The 14,736-nt window shown below is 46.1% G+C and overlaps 1 protein-coding gene across 1 annotated transcript in view; it reads right to left on the bottom strand.

Annotated features, from left to right (window-relative positions):
- NKX3-2 (NK3 homeobox 2) overlaps positions 1-403 on the bottom strand; it is a 2,039-nt gene extending 1,636 nt beyond the window's left edge. The window contains exon 1 of the mRNA XM_042053378.1: positions 151-403. Coding sequence (XP_041909312.1) covers positions 151-403 — 253 coding nt within the window. The remainder of the gene's footprint in view (positions 1-150) is intronic.
- Positions 404-14,736: the final 14,333 nt, after the last annotated feature.

The raw sequence follows: 14,736 nt of genomic DNA, 5'->3' as shown, positions 1-14,736 counted from the left end.
GGCGGCGCTGCCATCCCTCACGGCCGCCTGACAGCGCCGGCCCCGCGCCTTCCCATTGGGCAGCCCCCGCGCGCCCCGCCCGCCCATTGGCTCCCGCCGCGGGGCGATGCGGCTCCGCAGGGCGCGCGCCGGGGCGCGCCGCCTCTTAACCCCTTGCGGCCCGCGGGGCACCCCCGCCGTCCCCAGCGCCCGCGGCCGAGGAGACCATCGAAGGGACGGTCCCTCTGCATAGCAGAAAGCGGCGGCTTCCACCTGGAGAGTGTCGGATCATAGTTCGGAGGTGTTTCGGGTGTTTCCCCCCTCGCCGCGCCTCAGCAGAGCGCCGCAGCCTGGCGCCGGGAAAGGTCCCGTCCCGACGGGAACAGTCGCGGGGACGGGACCAACGCCGCAGTCTGGCGTGCATCGCTGCGTGCTGCTGGGGAAGAGCCTCGGAACTCGCTTATTTGGAGTCTGTCGGGGGCCGAGACGCCGCGCCGGTACGGGGCTGTGAGAGCCCAAGTCCCCGGCCGCTCGCGCTGTCAGGGTAAACGCAAATCAGGCTCGGCCGGATTTGAAAAATGTGCTTTTCACCATTTCGTTTGTTTAAAAACATGGTCGGGCTCATATTAAATATGGTCTTCTGTCCATGGGGCTTTTAAAGCCCGTATTAGGAAAGCAATTTCTCGCAGATTAAACTCTTTTCCCTAACCATGCTTTGCCTAAAAGAAAACGGCCCTACACAAGAAGCTTTTGGAAACTATTACACTCACGTGAATTGTACACACGCGACTCATTGCCAAAACAACAATATGCCCCCCAGCATCATGCTTTTCTATTTTTCAAATATTATTGGCGTTCTCGGAGCTAATAAAAATACCGGCAAGGGTATCAAGCAGGTAGATGAGAAATGAAACGCCTGCGCTTCACGAACACGGGTGTTTGGTGCTGGGAGAACGCGGCAACAAAAGGAGACAAAGCATATAAGAAAGATATCCGCAAACCCGCTTTGTTCCATGAACTAAATTCCCAGGGTGTTACCGGGCTTCTCCACAGGCGTATGGCCACCGCTAACACCTCCCTACTTGATCTCACAGAGATGAGCGTCTGTTTGCAGTAGACTACGAAGCAATGATAATTGATTATCAACGACTCTGGCATGAATTAAATGTTTTCAATCATAATTCTTACCCCCAAACTAAATCAGTAAAATAAATAATCTCTCTTTCATACATAGCACGAAGCTGGAGAGCACCTCTGCATGACTAAGCGAGAACTGGATTTATCTTTCTGAACAAACTCAGACCGTTTTAATGACCTTGCTTGGACTCACCTTTTACCTAGGTATTTCCCAGGAAAGCCATCGCTTTGCCACCGAAGACTTCGGTGTCACGATACACTAAGAAAATATCCAAAGGGGATTTTTTTAGAGCTGGAGGTAAACAAGAAGCATCTAAAGAAGCTGAGAGAAATCCACTTACGAGAAGATACACAGGGGGCTAGGAAGGGTGCCCTGTACGAGTATTTTAAAGGCTGCTTAACAGCCAAGAGATGAAATTTGGGATGTCGGAAGAGATGCGTGGCCTCAGACGCGGGCACAGAGGAAGGGCTCCGCTCTTCCAAGGGGGAAGGCTGGAAGTGCGGGTCGTGGGAGTCGTGGTTTGGGTTGACGGCCAGAAAGCGGCTCGGGGCACGGCGGAGACGGGGAGCTCCGGGACAGGGAGTATCTTTTGACGGGCTCTGTTCAGGTGCGGCAGAGCGCCGAGAGCGAGGCAAAGCGGGAGGCTGCGGGGGCCAGCGAGCGGCGGGGAGGAGGACGAGCCTCTCCCCCGGTGCAGCCGATCTCCGAGCTCTGGCACAGGGAGTTTCCAACCCACGAAGACCCTGATTTACAGAGTTTCGTGCCCAAACTGTTGAAAATACCTGCAGATGGTTTACAGTGGCTGTAATTCTTTGCCAAGTTACTCAGGTATCATACACACACACACACACACACACACACACCCTCCTTTTCTTTCTTTCTTTCCTAATTTTTTTTTCTCTCCTCCGCCTCTCGGGTGATCTCTGCACCCTCTTTCCGATCAGAAAACCTCTGTTTGGAGGAGGAAATGCCTGAGGAAGAGGCCGGGAGGAGAGCGAGCGGCAGCGGGGGTAAAGCGCAGGGGAGCGGCGGAGGGAGGCCGGGCAGGGCCGGCGGGCCGGGGCCGTGGCGGCCGGGGGCCAGCTGGGTGGTCCCGCCTCGCCCGGCCCCCAACCCCGCCGAGGAGACGGGCAGTGGGAGGGAGGGAAGGAAGGAGGGATGGATGGGGGGAGAGCGGCGGCCCGGCTGTGCACCGCGCTGGCCGCTCGGCTCCCGGCCGCGCTCCGCGGGGCAGCACCGGAGTGGGCGGCCTGCGGAGGGCACAGGGCCCCCTCCCAGAGTGTGAGGGGGAAACCGGGCGCAAACTCTCCTCGTTGAAAAAGGCTCGGAGCGGGCATGAAGACGCAGCGGTGAGGGCAGTAGAGGGGCAGGGCAGCACCTGAAACGGGGATGTCTGAGGGGGCACGATTCCCACCTTGCCTCCACCCTTGACAAGAGCTGCACACCTCCCATTACTCGCCGTCTGAAGCGGCCAAAAGCCTTGATACACCGTAAGATACCGTAACACAGGGATCCGCCGTTTCACAGACTTGTATTACATTGCAGCGGGGGAAAGCCCAAACCCCGCCGAGAGCTGCCTCTCCCCGCGCCCACCGAAGGCCCCCGGCTCCCTGTCCCGGGAGCCCGGCTCGCTGCCCCTCTCCCTCCCGCTGCCCAGCGGCGGAGCCTTCCTGGCCCTGCCGGCGGCCGGGCTGCCCCACCTAGAGGCGGCCTGGCCGCACTGCCCGGCCCGGGGCTCCTCTCGGGGCTGCGCTCGGCCCCCGCACTTACCGGGGCGCCCGTCGGGGCCGTGGTGACAGCGGGGCTGGGGCGGTCAGGGCAAGGAGACACGGGTGCCGAGGCACAGCCCCGGTGCCCGGTATCCAGTGACAAACCACTGCGCGAACTGGACAGCTGGAGGGGAGTCTGCCTGGCTGCAGTGTGAGATGGCTTCTCACAGCCACCTGAGCCGTTTTACTTCCCAGGTGAGAGGCAGCCCGCTCACAGAAGCACTGCGTATGACATGTGGGGTGATGAAATGGGGAAAGATGTGTTCTGCTCATAGGCAGCTTATGAAAGCCCTTTTATCACATGTGAAAGCACGAAGAAAGGCGGCTGCAAAACCTTAAAAAAGTCTTTGTAAGGAGCACACACTTTCTACATAATACATAACGTTGTATAAAAAGACCCAGATGATCCCCTGAGTGGGAGTACATTGCACTGGGAAAAGGAAACGTTATAACTTTTCCTTCAGGGTAGGATTTGCCCAGTATGGGAAAATAATTAGTGGTGTAATCTCCATGTGCCAGTTCTGGGGCAGAGCCAAGTTAGCACAGTACCATTTCTGCCTTCCAAGCTCTTCTCAGCTCTGAGGCAGGCCAAGCAGTTTCATGGCCAGGGGCTACCACACACTGCAGCCCTCTTGGCAGCACCTCCCAGAGCCTGCATGGTGGTAGGTAATACTTTTGCCATACCTTATTAGAGGTGATTTTTTTCCCTAGATACAAGCTGTCTCCCTGAACTAATTTGCCTCCCGATATACTCAGAGCAATGCAAATCCTTGCTGAGTCTCCTGCTGGGTCTTCCAGGGGCTTAGGTGGAAGATGGCAGTGGTACAAACAGTACTTCCTTCTATAAGGAATTTTAATCCCTTGTTGGTAATGGGGAAGATTTCATTCACGGTTTTTACCTCAGCTGCGCTGCTCTCTGGCTGCACAGAAAAGGCACATAAACATGTCCTGGACACTTGTTTTGCAGGAAAATCTTAGATCATCTGCTTTTAAACAGGTTTTGACTCTATTTCTTGAATAATAACAATTTATTTCCAAAAAATGTAGCTGTAACTACACAGTAGGTGACAGCTGTACATCTCTAAACCACATTCCTGTCAAGATTTCTCCATGTATTTCATGAGGGACCTCATACAAGTAACTGTTGCAATATTCAGTCTCCAAATTCCTTTTTACAGTTGACATAAGGACTCTGTGTTGTTGCTGAGATGTCAGCTGTAAGATGCTTCCAGACTTGAGTGAGAGAAGAATATACCTTCTACAATTAAGAGAAAAATTGGAATGATTTTTAGAATTCAACCGAATATGTGCAAATATAATGCTGACAATGAGAACTTTGTTCTCACTAACTTGACAACCTTTTAGCAAATTAGCTCAGTAGGTTTTAATAGCTGCTTTACAATCCCCTTCTCTGCTCATATTCCTCATATGGGGAAAAGCTCACGTCCTTCAGGCCTGGGAGGCTCAAACAAAAACACTCCTATAGGAGTTTACAACCAAACTGAAAATAAGGCTTGAATCTTGCTGGTTGCATGTATACAGTGACACAATTTCTCCCAGTTTTATTGCTCAGAGATGCTGTTTCTGGGAAAACCAAACCAAATCTCCCTCTTGTTGCTTCATCTTTACACTAACAAGTGAAAGCTTAGCATGCAGAGTACTAAGCATGAAAATAAACCTACCAACATTTCATTTCACTGCATGGCAGTTTCCCCTGAATTATTCCTCCTTGCAAGACCTTGAAAAGGAGAAGACACATGGGTTGTCTAACCACGTTGTACTCCCAGGAAGGAGTGAAGCTGCACGGTTGTCTCTGATGGTTAATGTCAGGAGGCAACCAGCTCTGTACACGCTGAGAGTCCTGTCCCACAGTTGCCTTCAGGCACCACCAGCTTTTGAAATATGCTGCTTTTTCTAGGCTAGGTTTCCTACTAAAGAAGTAAATGGCTATATATTCCTCATTTTCTGATTAGTTACCTGTAGGATAGCAATACAACCTGGATAAGAATAGTTTGTTTTACTAACAAAAACCAAATTAGCATGTGCAAATGGCCAGGTGCTTCTTACAGTAATTAATTAAGGCTTTTGTAGACCCTATATTTAGCTTCTAATCTGTTTTATTTGCAGTCCCTGATAGAAAAATTAAAGTAGAAACAGATTGAAATACTTATGTCATATGTGTGAGTCATCCATACAGTGTATCTACTTGTTCTGAATTTTTCCTTATAATTTAGTAGAACATTTTAATGACTATTCACCATATTACAGTAGATGTGTTTACTGTGTGCAAGTCTCTAGACTTTTAGGAACACCTCTAGCACAGGTTAATCATTTGATGTTTATTTGATACAACATCACATGAAGTCCTGGTTTCCTTTACCACTTCCCTTCCACCTATACGAAAGTAATAAACTTTCCTAATTTTTGTTTGAAATAGTTGAGCTCACTGTTCACATATTGTGGAGGAACTTGGTAATGAAATCATTACCAAGTACCTACATTGGGGTAACATTTAAATATTTTTATTGCTTCTGATGCTTAGGTAAATCAAGTGAGCCTCTCAGGATACTGGCACTGCTTACACTTCTAAAGTGATTTTACCTCTTTGTCTGACAGTCACCTCTTTATTGATAGCAAGTCAATAGTAATTTTATATTAATATTTCTATCTCTTTATTATTCATATCAGGAGTAGACACCTACAAAAGGTAGAATCTGGTAGTGTTTGGGACATATCAGTTAAAAATTTACACAGATCATTGATTTCAGAATTTGAGAATTTGAGATCAAGGACTCATTTGTTTCACATCCTCCTCACACTGAATATGAAGCCTAAACCATGGAGATAGGATGTGGCATTTCGCTGTGTGTTTTGGGCAGTCTCCTGCATGCAGTTCTTGCTGTTGGGATCCTGCTCTGAGGAGCAGACCTGACTCAGGAGCTCCTGTCCTGACTCAGGTGTCTCAAACATGGTGTGTTGCAGAGATGAGAATTGTGGAGTATCTGTCCTGTTTTGGATCCAGGCCCATGTGATTGACTTCCTGCATCTGAAGGGCAATCAGAGGTGTAAGAGCACCAGCAGTTGCACTGGGTGATGGGTCTGGTCCCCAGGAATGCCCATCGTGCTGCCCAGCAGAGAAGGAAGCCAGGCAGTTTAGACCAAGAGTCTCACTCCATGTGAGACTCGGTTCTTTGAAGGGACCCCTGCCTCTGTGAGAGCATTGTGACATGTCTGGTGGAAAAAAGGCCCCCAACTCTGCCTGCTGTGAGACAGGAGTCCTTCCCTGCAGCTGCCTTGCAAGCTCACAGTGCTGGCCTTGCCCAATAAGCTGTGGTGGAGCAGCCAAGCCAAGCAGTTTGAGCATGGAGAGCTTGGATCCAGCGTTGAGATTATGAAGTTAGAGCAATTAGCAGGTTCACTGTGTGAGTTGTTTCCACTGGCAATGATTTTGTATGTACAGTGACTGTATGTTTCATCTGAACACAGCTTTTACATTAAATCACCAAGTCTTTTGGCTTTCTCAGTGAGAATACAAATACTTACATAAACTTCACAAATAAATTAGTGACTCTGTTTTGTTCAGTAAACCTGCAGATTTAACTGGCTGCCTGAAAATTACAAACCAAAACCCAAACATGACACAAGTTGTCTGCAGGCAATACAGGTATTGTTCATATTTTCTGAGTGTTTCTTAGAGGAAAGAGACTTTGAGTGTGCCAGTTGTGGATGACTACAAATAAGCACCCTGTCTTGTCCTTATGATGCTCAATTCTGTTCTCTCAGAATTTCTGTCTTCATTAGTATTTTTTTTTGCCTAATTTTAGATGTTCTGAATTATAGGTTGTCTCCTGAGTGGGTTCTCTGGGTATTCCTGTCATAGAAGTAGCTATTTCTAGAATTCATTCTAGACATGTTTTGGAATTTACCTAACAGAAAAAAAATGTTAAGACAGGTTGATGCCTTAGGTGCATCAAGGTGGCAGATGACAAATAAAAACGTGTAATATGACAAAAGCAGTTTGGACCCTACCCCTTACATGAGCAAGTGTAAACAAGATGGTTGGAAAAGTAACCAGTACTAAAGGATTTCTGTGACTTAGTGGAAAACTCTTGTGATGTGAGTTGGACAGAAATGTAGGTAGACAAAACATCAGTTATGGATTCCTTGGAAAACTAAGAAAATCCTTTCATTTCTCCAGGTTTTCCACAACAAAAGGATGCAGAAATATGTTTGCAAGTGAAACGGAGAAGTAGAGGAGTGCTGTCTGGAAGGAATGCTTCCAAGATGGCAAATTGTGATATCCTGCAGTATCAATGAGGTTATTTTTGGCAGGACAAATGAGAGCTTTCTACTCGCCCTGCTTTGGAAGGTGGGTAGTCTGTGGTGTGACCTTTTGGTGCTTTATAGTATCATCTGTATTTTGTGAGAGCTGATTAAGAACGCCATGCTTTTATCCATGTACTCCTAGCATTCCAACCCTGTACAGGAGCATAGTAAACTGCCGCCTGTAGGAAGCATTAAAACACAGTCCTTGTTGTTCTCAACTCTCATATCTCCGGAGGACTTCAGATTTGTCTGTATTTCTTTCACACACCGTACACTTTGTGCAACACCTCTCTGTCAAAGATTGTTTTGCACCAGATATGCTCCCCCATCAGGAAATATAACTCAATAAAATGAAGTGTTATGCTTCATAGCTCCAAAAAGATGTCTGCAGTATAGTCTTCTGCAAAAGAAGCAACAAAGCTGTTGTAGTCCAAGATCTTTGTACTGTTGATGATTTGGTCTGGCTGACCAGAAATTCCAAACATGGATGGTATATATGTCTATGGATCAGTCATGGATATCCATATCTCTGACTTTACCCATAGTTATTGTGCAGGGGACAAAGATCTCCCAAAGGCAAAGGACCTTCATGTACAATAATATTTCTTACATAGGGTTTAATTTATCTATTTTAGTATGACCTCGACAGCGAACTGTAACAAACCTCTGCAAGCATAAGCATGTTGACCCTGAATCCCTGTGAGTTGTCGGCAGCTCTGGAAGAGCAGCAGCGTACTGGAGGGAAGAGTGGACATCCTGCTGTCTGTGGAGGATAGGGAAGAACTTCCACCTTCCAACCCCAAATGCCTTGCTCTTTGCACTGCATACAGCCAGGTGCACCACTACAGCTCCTGGGGCTACTTTCTAATACATGGTGACTTCAGAAGCAGGCCTGGGCAGCTCAGGTACCTGCTTTGGGATAAGGTAACAGTTGCTTTTACAGAGAATATATTAAATGTCAGAACACCTGGATAGTGAAACAGTGAGATCCTTTCAGTGAGGAGGAGGCAAGTCTAGCAGCAGAGGAACTGAAAAGACAAGTCAATGTCATGACAGGGATCTGTGCATTGTTTTGTTTGAATAGCCCCAGCCCTTTGGACATGTGGTAGTGATACTTGTGAGCATCACAGCGCCATACTCTTGTATTTAATAAACTTTTCAAAATGTGTTGATTCTGAGACTCATGATAAGACCAGTTTATGAATATATTGGGTTGCTGCTGGCTGTAGCTCACTTAGACACATATCCTTTGTCATATGACCAAGCATCTGGGCCCCAGCCAACATTGAAAAATCCCCTGTGCATTTTCTCCAAGAGGCAGAGAGTGTTCAATAATTTCCTTGAAGAACAGGTTTTATTTTCCCACCTGCTGGCTCAGCTGCTTTTTGATGTTGAGTCTGTCCCAGTTCTTGCTGCATCCTGGAAGCATGAATGGTGACTCTAGTCACATCAGAGTTGACTGAAAGAAATGAGGAATAAGGATGGCTAAGGAAAAGGGAATTATGATTGCTTTACTTGATATTTTCACAACTTCTCTCATCATATTAACTCTCACAGGTTAGTACAAATAAGGTAAAGGCCCCCTAGTTAAAGTCTAACCTGGTTCAATGTCAGTACATCCATGTACTTTTTTCATCCACAAAAGTTCTTGGTCATGGCAAAAAGACTGAGAGGAGAGAAGAATGGAGCTGAAGAAAGGACTTTTTAAGAACTAAAAGGAGGATAAGGGCAAAGGAAGAGATCACATATATATGTGATTCAAGAGTATGCAACAAACTGATGAGGGAAAGGGAAAGGACAAGGGAAAGGATAAGGACAAGGGTAAGGGGGAACTGAGGTCTGAGGGATCCTGTGAGAGAACTGAAGTGCATGGACGGGAACAAATGGACATTGAGCAGTGAAAGACAGGTTGGATGAGAAGTGAGGATGGTGGGAATTAGACTGGAAAAGTGTTAGGAAGAGGGGGCTGAAAAATGAGAGAAATGAGAAGGACCTAAGCAAGGAAGCAGAGTGGAATGGAATGGAATGAATAGCTTGTATTAAACCACCAAATCCAACTCATTACACTTGAGAAAAAAAATGTTAAATGCACTGTTCCTGAATAAGTTTGATGCGCCTATAAAGATAGACCCATGTTATATGGAATTTAATATTGCATCTGGAAACAAAACTCTGGGTGGGTTTGGACTTATGCATGGTATGCTACACAGCATTCTCATGGATACGGAGTTGAAGAAAGGTATTTCTGCTGAAAGTGGTGAATCCTGCCTGTGCTGTGCAGAGCGGGAAGCTCAGGAGGAGCTGGTGGATGGGTGGCTCAGGATACCCAGGAGTGGTGGCCCCAGGACCATCGCACGCGAGCCCTCCTTGTTCCTCTCTCGAGCACTTGAGGGTCTTGCCTAACCTGCCCCAGGCTCTGGGCGCTCCAGCCGCAGGAAAGGGATCCTGCCTGTGCCTGCCTGTGTGCGCCGCGCCTGCTGAGCTACCTGGCAGGCACCAGTTGCCATCTAGTGGCTATTGTAGGACTCTCTGTGCCTGGAAAACAGTTTTTTCCAACCAAATTGCAACCCAGCAACTGCTTTTCTAGAGAAGATTTGCACGATTTGCCCCCAGAGGCTCTTGAGTGACTCGCTCAGAAGCACAGGGTCTGACGCTGGGAGCGAAGAGTGGGCGCCCCTCACTGTAGCACCCAGAGTTTGGCCTTGCTTTGCAATTAGACAGGTTATTCACCTGCCTTCTAGGTGTGCATTTTACAGAAGGAGAAGGCTGGGAAAGTCCCAAAAGCAGCCGAGTGCGACATCAGCCCTGCTGGGCTGGCTTCCTTACTGGCAAATGGGAGCTCAGCAGAAGCGGGATCTTCACTTCTCACTTTTGATTCTGGCCAGATTATTGGAATAGGCTGGAAGTTTTTCATCATTATATTTTAGTATTTTCTCCCTTGCTAGATCCCAACCAGACCAAGACAAAATACTCTAGCTGTTGGGCAAGCACAGAGCAAATATTGGTCCAATGGGTATGTTGCATTGGCTCCAGACCATTCCTTTCCCCTGGTCCCTGAGAATTGAAGACATGGTGCAGATGGACAGTTTAAGACTGATGCCCTTGAGTGAAAAAAAAGTAATTTGATTCCTTTTCCTTTCAGAGAACTGCCAGTCACTTTCCATTTTTTCCCTGAAGAAAAGACATGATAAATGCTGAGAAAATTTGAGAAAGGTGAGAAAAGAGGGAGAGGAGTGAAGGAATGAGATCTGTGAAGCACTCCCACTATTCACTGGTGTCTTTGAACAATCCCATTATCTCAAGAAATCAAGTGGAAGAATCTTAAGAATTAGGAGAATTTGGAAAAGTGGAGTACCTACTGTCCCCATTATATTACTCTCTTGAAAGGGAGACCACCATGAAGGAATGGAAGAATTTTCCTTCCCTGTCTCATAGAGTGCCTCAATACAGGACACCCCCACATCCTTTACTGTGGTAGCATCTCCTTGTCTTTGTGTTCACTCGTGATGGATTGTTCAATTTTGGGTTATTGCCACTGTGGTATACAATCATCACAGCAAATAATGTCCAATTGTACTCTAAGTACTTATCACTTGCACACTGAGCATAGTTTTGTTTTCAGAAGAAAAACTTCCCCAGTTCTGAAAATATGACAGAACTGTATGAACATCCATCATGAGGTCGTAGAAGTAACTGGACTGTATTTTGTTCGTGCAAGAAAAATGGAGCTCACAACATGTCTGTACCAGCAAAGCTTTGTGCATGTGTGTCCTGGTTTGAGACAAATTCAGAGGAAAACATCTGAAATGTATGTATCCTCTAATAGAAGGCAGATTTCAGCAGCCCCTCCCCCACCAGGTTCAGAAAGAAATTCCTCAGAGGAAAGTGAAAAAAACTATTTATTTAACAAGCAGGGTGCATGCAGGCACCAAAAAAAAAAAAAAAAAGAATGAATAATGTTAAATAATAAAACCTCTCATGTAGAGAATACCTGAGTCCTTTCTGTAGAGGTAGCTTTGCTCTCTCTGGAGTTGGGGTGCCCTGGACCGAGGTGTCAGGCTTCCTGGTGATGTTCTGGTGTTGCTGAACAGTCCAGAAGAAAAGAAGAAGAAGCCAAAGTCCCAGGGACAAACTTTCTTGCCTTAGCTAGCAGGCTAGCTAAAAAAGCAAAGAATTTTAGCTCTCTGTCTCTCTCCTGAGAAACAGATGAAAGTTGGGAAAAAGCAGGAAAGTCCTTTTCTCCACTCTGCTGCAGCAAGTTATCTGTGTTTTTGAATGCAAGCTGCCAAAAGAATCCCACCGGCTTCCCCCACCCTCTCTCAAAGGTACAGAAAGGCACAGGATTCTTGTCTGGGCATAGAGCAGGCAATAGGGGATGCAACATCATAAAGTCATCCCAAAACAATGTGTTACATGGCACAGCTGCCTTTCTTCTTTCTTGGATGCACTTGAAGAGGATCCTTGTGTCTCCAGGCTAAGGCAAACCAATACATACCTGCAAAGCATGGCTGCAGGGCAAAAATCTGAAGCTGTTGTACCAAAAAAATCTCCCCATCATAGATGTTTTATAATGAAAAGAACCCCCAACCTTTTTTTTTTTTTTTTTTTAATGCAGAACTCTGTCCTTTATATGTTTATTTGAAAACAGAAGAAAACTTTGCTTTATGCTTTTGCCTAAATTAAGGACTTCATGCTGTCCTGCCTTGTCTCAGTTTAAGACAAGTTTAGGAGGAAAATGCTCTGGAATGAATGTCTCCCCCAAAGTCAGGGTTTTGGCACTCCCCTCCCCCACCAATGCAAAAGGAATTTCTTGGATGAAAGTGAAAAAAACTATTTATTTAACAAACAAAGTGCCCACAAGGCACAGGAAAAAATGAATAACGTTATATATTAAACCTCCTCTCTGCAGAGAAAGCTGGTGGATTTGGAGTTCCCTCTGCAGCTGGCTCGGCCCCTCCCGAGGTCCAAGGTTGGGATGCGGCGTACCCGCAGCCTCCCTGGCGGTCCATGGGGTCCGATGATCTGATTCTCGGATCACAGTAGGCAGAACAGTTCCAGAAGTAGAGGAAGAAGTTCTGGAGGATTTTGGTGTGCTGGTATGGGAAAATTTCTTGCCTCAGCTACCAGGCTGGCTAAAAGCAGGAAGGTGCTCCCTCGGCTCTGCAGCAGTGAGGACGCGGGGGAGTGTGTGAGTCCTTGAACACAAACTGTGCTGAAGAATTCGCCTGGCTTCCCCCGCCTTGCCTCAGACCCAGCTTAAAGCTGCGGAACCCGTTTCTGGGCATAAAGCAGACAATAGGGGAACACAGTATTATCATAAAATCACCCCAAGACATGCCTTTTTTTTTTTTTTTCAGTGGGAAAGAAGGAAGGAAAATATATGAGCCACTGAAAGTTGAGAACAAAAACGGCTTCGATCTTTGAAAACAGAAAAGTAACAAAACTAGATCAAATAAAATGCAAGTCTTAAGGGAGTAGGACCCTGCTATAACGAGATATGGTCATACAGGCAATAAAAGGCACAAATTGCAACAGAGAATTTCACGTTAGAAAAAATTCTTTAAATCTAATCAGCAACAAGAGTTGGGTGACACAGGAGTGGTGTGTGTGTGTTTTGCCATCACTGGAAATCTGTAGGATCTGGTTAGACATCACAGGCTTGGAACAACCTGGAGCAACCTGCCCAGTGGATCAGTCAGTCTTTTCCTCCCCCCATGAGAGTGGCTATCGTGTGGCTGACTTCCAGAGGTGTTGGTGCCAAACCTGCATAAAGAAATGAACCAACTTCTCACAGCCGCCAGCCCCTCTCTGGCGGTCCCATTCCACCCAGCACTGCAGGCAGCAGGGTGTGGAAAGGGCCCAGCCTCCAGGGCCTCCCTGGGCTCAGCGGCCCTTCATGCTTATATCTGCTGGCTCCTCTTTTCCACTTTCACACCAGTTTCTGTCCCCGGGCCCTCCTCTGATTCAGAAAAGGAGGTGGCATCTCACTGGGAGTAAATGAGTACCATTTTACTTTGATTAGATCTTCCCCAAGAGAGTATTTCCTGTGATTGAGGGCCACATAAAGTTCTAAGTTCAAAATTAGTTGAAAGAAGTTTTATCATAAGTTTTACTTTTTTTTTTATTTGGCCTTATATTGCCTATTTACTTAGCCTGAAAAATCCTGAATAAATAGAGTTAAATAAGCACTATATTACTGAGCAATTCTTAGCTCTTGTTTATATAAAAAGAGCAGAGTGAACCTATCATTGTCTGAAAGGAAAGTCACATTCCAGATCTCTGCTTGCTTTGGGCACCAAAGCGGGAATAACTATTTAATTTTAACATTTTCAAGTTTATATACTGGAACTGATGCTGGAGTATCATGAATGTGATCACAGAGCACTTTTATTTCATGTATTCCTCTTTATTCATTCATTTTAATGTATGTTAACTTATATAAATCATTGCACAGCATGTGTGACATGTTACAATGAAATCTAGAAAAGAAAAGAACATCACTGGAGAGCTGAGTTGTACTGTTGACAGTAGGACTGATAGCTTTGATACTCCTCTGTTGTTCATTCTCAGTTACATCCTCAGTACATGTACAGAGGTACAGCCAGTGCCTGTGCTGTCTGGCTGTGTGATCAGCAAAGGAGCTGTGTTTAAAAATATGGCTCAATTTTGGCTATTCATGTGGTTTGCAAGGGTCCAAATTATTCTGAAATATGTTACAGAGCTTTTTCTACTTTAGGTATATTCCCACCGGCTAGTTAAGCTGGATAAGAGCTACTTTTTGTGTATGGCTTAGCTGGAGCCACGTGTAAGCATTGTCCTTCCACAAGGAAAAGCCCCAAATGATCACCAGGACTGCAGCAGGTACTTGATATCCAAACTGAACTGACAGAAAGGCTTATGTTTCCCCAGTGGAAAGCAGTTATTTTCAGTGTATTTGGTGACATTAGGGACCAGGGCTCTGAGACAGCTTTTCTGCATTTCAGGGGACCTCAGCTTGCTGATATGAGATGTTGATGGTGAGGGCAGAGATGTATGCCTTTCAATTGCCAGTATAATTTGTTGTCAACCCTAAACAAATACACAAAATAAAAAATAAAACCTCATTCTTGGTGATGCATTTTCTTTTCTAGAAATGTTTTATTTTTAATAACCTTCACTTCAGCTGTTTCCCACCTGATCTAGTTGAAGTTGCCCCTGCTCATTGCAGGGGGTTGAACTAGGTAACCTCTAAATGTCCCTTCCAACCCAAACTGTGGTTCCTTGATTCTATGAAAACTGAGCTGGCCTGGCCTACACTGTATTTCTAGAAAGCAGCAAAAGAAGAATTTCCACAATGCAGAGGCCACAGAAAAACCAGAGGCCTGTGATAATAAAAGGATTTATATTAATAATAATTACTATTGTGGTATGTTCCTTGGAGGTAGATATGCATTGTGTGTCACACCACCTCAGCAGGAATCCTTCATGGTGCTTGGGGAAGCAGCCAGCCCAACCAGGTGTCTGGTGAGATGTTGGACAAACAAG

The sequence above is a fragment of the Corvus kubaryi genome, unplaced genomic scaffold, assembly GCF_017639235.1.
Source record: "Corvus kubaryi isolate FWS band 111438036 unplaced genomic scaffold, C.kubaryi_AGA036_p1.0 split1-131, whole genome shotgun sequence".
In the NCBI taxonomy this organism is placed as follows: domain Eukaryota; kingdom Metazoa; phylum Chordata; class Aves; order Passeriformes; family Corvidae; genus Corvus; species Corvus kubaryi.
Note: the sequence above shows the minus strand (reverse complement) of the source record. Positions and strands in the feature narration are given on the sequence as shown.